Source organism: Diospyros lotus, chromosome 12 (assembly GCF_014633365.1).
Source record: "Diospyros lotus cultivar Yz01 chromosome 12, ASM1463336v1, whole genome shotgun sequence".
Classification (NCBI taxonomy): Eukaryota; Viridiplantae; Streptophyta; class Magnoliopsida; order Ericales; family Ebenaceae; genus Diospyros; species Diospyros lotus.
Genome location: NC_068349.1, coordinates 10960115 through 10967190, shown reverse-complemented (window position 1 = coordinate 10967190; position 7076 = coordinate 10960115). Strand labels below are relative to the sequence as shown.

Below are 7076 nucleotides of genomic sequence, written 5' to 3'. Positions count from 1 at the left end.
GCAATTAAGGATTAGGGTTTTGGGTGGGGAAGGGGGTTGCGCGGGGCTTGGTGCTTACCGTGCTTTTATAATATATTTTTTTTATTTTTTTTAATTATTTTCTGGGCGGTTTGGTTTAAAACCGAACTGCCTACAATCCAAACCGCAAATCGCGTGGTTTGGACAGCCTTCAAACCGTTTCCGACCGCAAAAAAAATAAACCGACTGGTTCGGTCTGGTTTGGTTTGGTTTGGTTTGACCGGTTTTTGCGATGCACCGATTTTTTTGAACATCCCTACATTTTGCTATCTTTTTAAGCCCATTTCAGGCATCTTCGAGCTAGCATAAATAGAGGAAAAAATAGGAGAAGAAGCAGCGCGCAACAAGAGAGAAAATGGAGGAAATTTGGGAGAAATTGGGGATTAAATCAAGGTTTAATCAAGTTTTAATTAGCCAGATAAGTAGAGATAGATGTATTAAACATTCTGTACGGTTGGAATTTAATTTTAGGTCAAATTTTATTAATTTTGAGAGTTTATTCTATTTTACAGCGTGTATTATTTTGGTGGCGTTCAAGCATAAAAACGTTGTAATCAGCTTAAACGAGGCAAGCTCCCTCTACCCTTGCGATCTCTTTCCATTTTGTGAACCCCTCGTCTTTCTTTAATTTGTTTTGGTTTCGCGTATTAATTATACGAATTGAGGAATTATTAGCATAAATTAATTTAAGATAAATATGAGACTCGTTGGGGTTTTATTTGTGGTGTATCTACATGGGTAAAAATTATTAGAAGCGTTATATGTTTAAGAATTTTATATGACTAAATTATTCGTGTTACACGGTTAGATTTAATTAATGTGAGCCACGATTTTATTAATCGCTATTAAACATTTTACTTCGCAGCGGGAGTGCAAGAAAGACAGGGAACGGCCATGTAAAGCCAAGTTCCTAACCTTCTCCTTGTGTTTTTTAATTCTTGTAAGAGTCTCTGTGGTTTCTCGTATTTTATCATTTCCCTTATGCTAATTCGGTGCCTAGCATCACTTATTGAGTTATTATCCATTTGGTATAATTTAAATTAAATCTGAGACTTCTAGAATTTTATGTGTTGTGTGCCAACGGGGGTTTGTACCGCCCCCATTTCTTTCGGAATGATGTCAAACCTTACTTGGGGACTAGGTTCATAGATGTACAGGTTTATTTATGGATTTTTCGAATTTATTTATGGTTCGGTTAAGGCTATCGGGATTAGCTGTTTGGTGACGTTGGGGTAGACTATCGTATGGCCCTGAAGTGGACCGTCGAGCGGACACTCCTAGTCACTGACAGTTGATCGGTGCCGAACACTGCTGATTAGCTCTTCCATTATGTGATTTATTACATGATTGATATGTTGAATTACTGTTCATGGTTTGTTATATGAATTACTGTTGAATGTACGGGCGTCAGTGTATCACGTTGATACTCACTACGCCATTGCATTTTTATGTGCATTTCATAGTTACCAACAGTTCACAGATCTCAGACGGGAGGACCGTTCCGAGGGAGCTACGGCTTGGTTATTCTACAGCTCGAGTGTCGGGAGGACCGTTCCAAGGGAGCCTACGGCTTGGTTATTCTATAGCTCGGGTGTAGGGAGGACCGACGCGAGCATTTGGGTGACGGGAGCATTGACCCGAGACGACGCACATAGGTTTGTTGGAGGTATTTGTTGCCTTTCAGGGCAGTGGCAGGTTGGTATAGGATTTGTGTGCTGTGTGTCTTGTGTTGGCCCCAAGGACCGATACGTGCTTTATTTACGTTTTTATATTGTGATGTGCGTCTCATGCCTTGTGTGTGCTTGGGGGTTGGTGTTATGGGGAGAGTTTATTGGATATGTTCAACCTTCAGCCTTTCTTTCTTTATGCTTGCTGAGTCTCTCGACTCACTTTGTTTTCCATCATTCTAGGTAGTAGTAGCGTGGGCCATGGGCAAGGGAGTCAGCTTTTAGCGACTGAGTCGGTATGATGTACATGCAGTCTCGTCAGTCCCCGTTAACTCTGATGTCTGAGTAGGATTTATTCTATTATTTTCGAATATGCCAGGTCATTTCTCGTGTCTCGTGTATGTCAACACAAGAGTCTGTATTCATTTATTTATCTTGTGACCGCTATGCTAGCGGGGTACCCGTAGTGCATGCATGTATATAACTTAACTTCCGCTATTTTCATTCTTGTGTATGCATGTCATGGTAGTTTTTGTCTTGTGTTTCATTCTCTCTCATTCCGTAGGCGCTTTCGTTCGGTAGTTCAGGTGGTTGGGATATCCGAGCGATGGTACTTACATTGACAACCATTGGGTTCGGTCCCTTATTCTTGTTGAATTTCTTTTTCAGCAACCATTGGGTCCGATCCCTTATTCTTGTGGAATCTCTCTCTCTAACAAGGGTGTTCAAATTTTGATTTAGATCTAAACAAATCAAAAACATATAGTGTAGTCCAAGATCAAATAGGTTTTAGTTTGATCATTTAAAAAACTCAAATTTCGTTTCAATCTCAATTTTGGATTGAAAAATCGAATAAATTAGTGAAATAGTAAAACTATTTACTATTTAATCTATTTACAACTCTTTTCTTTATTATTTTACGAGTCTAATATGTATTTTACTAAAATGTGTTTAGTAATGGACAAATTGTAGTCTCATAAATACCAATAGGATTCTTTACAACAATAAAAAAGAAAAGACAAAAATTCCTGCAAAGGGAGGGATGAGTTATGTGATTCGACCAGACCCGAACCTACAGTGTGGCCCAAGAGATGGTTGTCCCAAGGTCCAGAAATTCTGTCAATTTAGGGGCCCATAAATTCTATCACCAAAATTTGCAGAATGCTTAATATTTCTCTCATTCCCTCTTTTCTCTCTCTCTTGCAATCTCTCTCTCCCTCTTTCACTCTCTCAAAAATACTTATGTAAATCACTATTTTTTCTTATTATAGTTAAGACACAAAAATTGTTTTTTGTTTTAACACTTTTATAATGCCACAACCAATTGGGTTTGATTCCTACTCAACCCTAAACTCATTATATATATATATATATATTTGTTGATATTGTTAATTTAGTGTTGTCTAAAAGTTAGGATTAATTACAATACATAAATAAATTAAAATATTATATTAGTTGATCAGACAATAGGCTAAGATACTAAGATACGCGCGCAATAGCTGACCCTTTGGGATATACTATGTGATAAGAAAGATTGAATAGATAAACTATGTTGTCTATTAAAAAAAATGTTCGAACAATTTGATTATGTCAATTTGATCGATATTTTTGCCTTTAAATTTGTAAAAGAGTAGTTTTTAATTGATCATTTCAATTTTTTTATTTTATTCTTTGATATAATATAAATATTTATTTATTTTTTAATATTTTATTATAAAAAATAAAATTCAAATGTATACTATAAATCATCAGAAATTTATTTTTATATTTCTGAGCCAGAGCCTCAAAGCCTCAAAATCTTAGTCACGGCACTAGATTCGACCCACCGAAAACAGCACCTCCATTCCCTTTCCTTTTTGAAAAAACACATCATGAACACAATTTCCTACATTCCCACTCCCTCTCAATAATCTAATCATAGCATATCCACTCATTTATTTCGATCCTCAGTCCTAAAAAAAAAACCACAAAACCTCACAATTCACAGTTGAGATGAAACTTTGGGTGGGTTCCTATATTACGATTCAAATGTTAATATTATTATGTAACTTAGTACCATTTTTTTGGGTTAAAAAATGTAAAGATATTATTTTGTTATAGGAATCTCATCATAGAGAGAGACCAGAGAGGGAAGCATACAAATCTCAGTAAAAGTGATATCCAGTGCCCGTGAATTATCCCCACAACGAAAAGAAATAAAAAGAGAGAAGGCTTAGAATTATTAGAAATTTAGAAGCATCAAATTGATTTATAGAGAAAATTAAACACCAATTCTGTCCCTCAGCGACTCAAACCCATTTACTTTACAACAGAGTTTCTAGCCATCTGCCCAGTTGATCTCTTGATCGATTCTATCCTCTGAAGCCTAATCTGCTCTCTGAACTTGGCGATGAACTCGTCCGCCTTCTTGTTTACGTCCGGCGGCCACCCGTCTCCGGCGCCGTTTGAAGCCGCTTCTTCATTGCCCCGGCCGTTTTCAACGTCCGACTCTTCATCAGTTTCCGCCGCCCTAGTTTCAGCAAATTCATCCTCATTGTCCTGAAGAAAATCCCCAAATGGTTCGCTTCCTCTAATCTTTCTCACCGATTTCCCCATCAGCGGCTCTTCCCTGTCATTTCGCGTACATTCAGAGGGTACGCTCCTGACGCTTCTTCTCAGCTCCTTGCCGGGATAAATTTCGAAATTCGAGAGGCTGGAATAGGACTTCACCAGAGCAGGTTTGTGTACATGTCGCGGCGGTGGAGGCGGCGGAGGAGCTGGTGGCGGCGGAGATTTGTAGTAGGTTTTCTTCCTGGCCGCATCTTCTATGTTCTTGGCCGGTGATTCCGAGGGGTTCTTTGGGGAAGAAAGTGATGGTGAAGGGGAAATCTTGTTTGGGGAAGGAGAGGCTGAATTGGGTTTGGATGGGCGAGAAGACTGGGGCCTAATAGAGCGCGATTCGATTCGATTGAGCTCAGTTTCCTCCGTTGAAGAAACTCCATCAATGTCTTCCTTCATATCGATCTTCCCTGATCTCGATCTCCACGGAATGGGAGAACGGAGAACAACATTGTCCTCTGCTTTCTCCTCCAGATCCAGAGAATTCAAACCTCCAAATGAATTGCTTGAACCTCGATTTGAGCCAGACCTGCTCAGAGACCCAACTTTCAAACTCGAATCAACGGATGCTCCGGCAAAAACAGCGTCCGGAACTCGCGATTTCAAGCTCCGAACCGGCAGAAACAGCGGCTTTCCTTCTTCAAGAACGGAGCTTTCCTCAGCCAGAACCAGCATTGGTTCTTCCCTGAAATACTGCGAATTCCACGTCTGGACCTTGTTCTCGTTGGACCCAGATGGGCTCTCGGCCTCGTCGTCAAAAACTGACGAAGCCTGAAGAAATCTCGTCACGATCGACTGAGCACTATCCGATTTGGTGTTATAATCCTTTTCCGTTTCGTCGTTTCGGCAGCTGAAAAGGCCGTAGGAAACTGCGATTCCGACGAAGAGAAGCTGAAGAAGCTCCCAGCTTCTGGTATGGAGAGTTTGGTTGATGAATTCGGGGGCTTGCGAAGGAAACAGAGGAAGAACTACCAGAAAAACTGCAACAACAACGGCTTTGTACAAGAAATGAGTGTAAAACTTACTTGGGTTCGGTTGATCTTTCGGGATTTGTGAGGCTAGCTTATGTGGCTTGACGTAAGTGTCTGTAACTGTATCCGCCATTGAAGAGCAGAGGGGAAGCTCTCTGGCTTTCGGATATGAATTTGGGCTGCAGAATCTGGGAAGATGAAGGAGAGGAGACTTAGTGTGGAAGGAAAAGTAGGATAAGGGAAGAGGGGAGAGTGATGAAGAAAGTTATGGGGATGAGTGAGGTGAGGCGATTTCAAGCTATGCTTTTGTGGAGCAATTGACACTCATGCCCTTTTTCTAGGCCTTTTTAAACACTTTCTTGCTGATCAAATTCTCGGGAAAATAGAAATACAGTTTCTAGTGTTTTTGTGTTGATCGGTAGCAGAATATCGCATCTGAAGCAGCGATGTTTCCAGTGTTCGCACAGCAGCACAGCACTGGAGGCTCGGTTCTCGAAGACAACCCTCCATCCCACTTTGTTAATGTCATTTTGGTCTCCCTCTTATATATCAATTTTAAAAGTAGAATTTAAAAGGAGGGGCAGTTTGGGAAAAGGGAAAGAATGGTGGTGGGACCAAACAGCAAATAGCAGCAAATAGGTTGCGTGGGGAAGGGCGAGGATAATTCTGCTTTTGGACTGCGTACGCTAGCTTGCTTGCTTTTGTTTGTTTTTATTAAATCTCTCTCCATCTCTATTTTCCACTTTGAAGGCTTTGCTATGCTATGCTATGCTATGCTTTCCGTCTCCGCGCAGCCATGCCACGCTATGCTATGCTGTGCTATGCTTTTCTTTTTTCACGCAGTCCATGATTCTTTGCATATTAAGGGAGGGATGACAAGCAGCAGATGCTCTGTAGGACCACTCAGTGATTTGGATTGAGTTTAATATTTCACATTTTCCCGGAAAATCAAACGCCCAAAAGGAAAACACTACGGTCCCCCCGCCAAGAAAATTTGCCTAATATTTTGACTGTCTTGTCACCACCCCTAGTTGAAATGTTGCACCCCTTTCCAATCACCATGGCCTCATGGTCGCAGCACTGGGAGCTCCTTATCATAAAGCACCCATTTTTATTGATGAAAACTTGGGTATTAATTTGTTAGTGTTATTTGCTTAATTAGCTAAGAATTTTGAAAAGACTATCCATGTTACATAAACGATGTTTTAATGTACGACATTTTTTGTATTGTTTTGTGAGAGAATAATTATTTTGAACGTCGCCATCTTCTTTGTGATTCAAATTTTTAATGTTTTGGTCACTAAAAAATAACTTTATAAGCAGTGATATTGTTTAAATAGAATATGCGGATAGAAAGCACTTTAAAACAATAAATAGTCTCTTCTAGCGTAGAAAGGACGATTAGGAGGATAATCCTTTATTAGATGAGGAGGAGGAGAGGGCAAGGCATGATGAGACATCTCTTACTCCTCTTTCCAAAATTAATGGCCGAAAGTATGTCCATGAGAGAGTTTTGAACGATGGATATGATTCTCTTGCTTTTAAAGAGTGTTTGAATTACATGAGATGGGTTTAGCCGTTTACTTAGAATTTTTGTATAAAACAGGATTACTACTAAAATAATATATATATATATATATACATATGACAGTGTTATTTTATTACCATAAACTAATTAATTTACCAAACTTAATTTCTAATTTTGCTAGACTGCATCTGCATATGCATCTGCATGCACAAGAGAGAGGACGCAAAGTCATGTTTGGACATATATTTATGTATATATATATATATAATAGTGGTCGCTGGGGCTCTTTATTCT

General features: G+C 39.5%; 1 protein-coding gene across 1 annotated transcript; it reads right to left on the bottom strand.

Moving 5' to 3' along the window:
• Nucleotides 1–3873: 3873 nt before the first annotated feature.
• LOC127813867 (uncharacterized) lies at nucleotides 3874–5761 on the bottom strand. The gene has a single exon (XM_052354964.1). It carries the CDS (start codon nucleotides 5385–5387, stop codon nucleotides 3984–3986), a length of 1404 nt encoding a protein of 467 aa, XP_052210924.1. The 5' UTR covers nucleotides 5388–5761; the 3' UTR covers nucleotides 3874–3983.
• Nucleotides 5762–7076: the final 1315 nt, after the last annotated feature.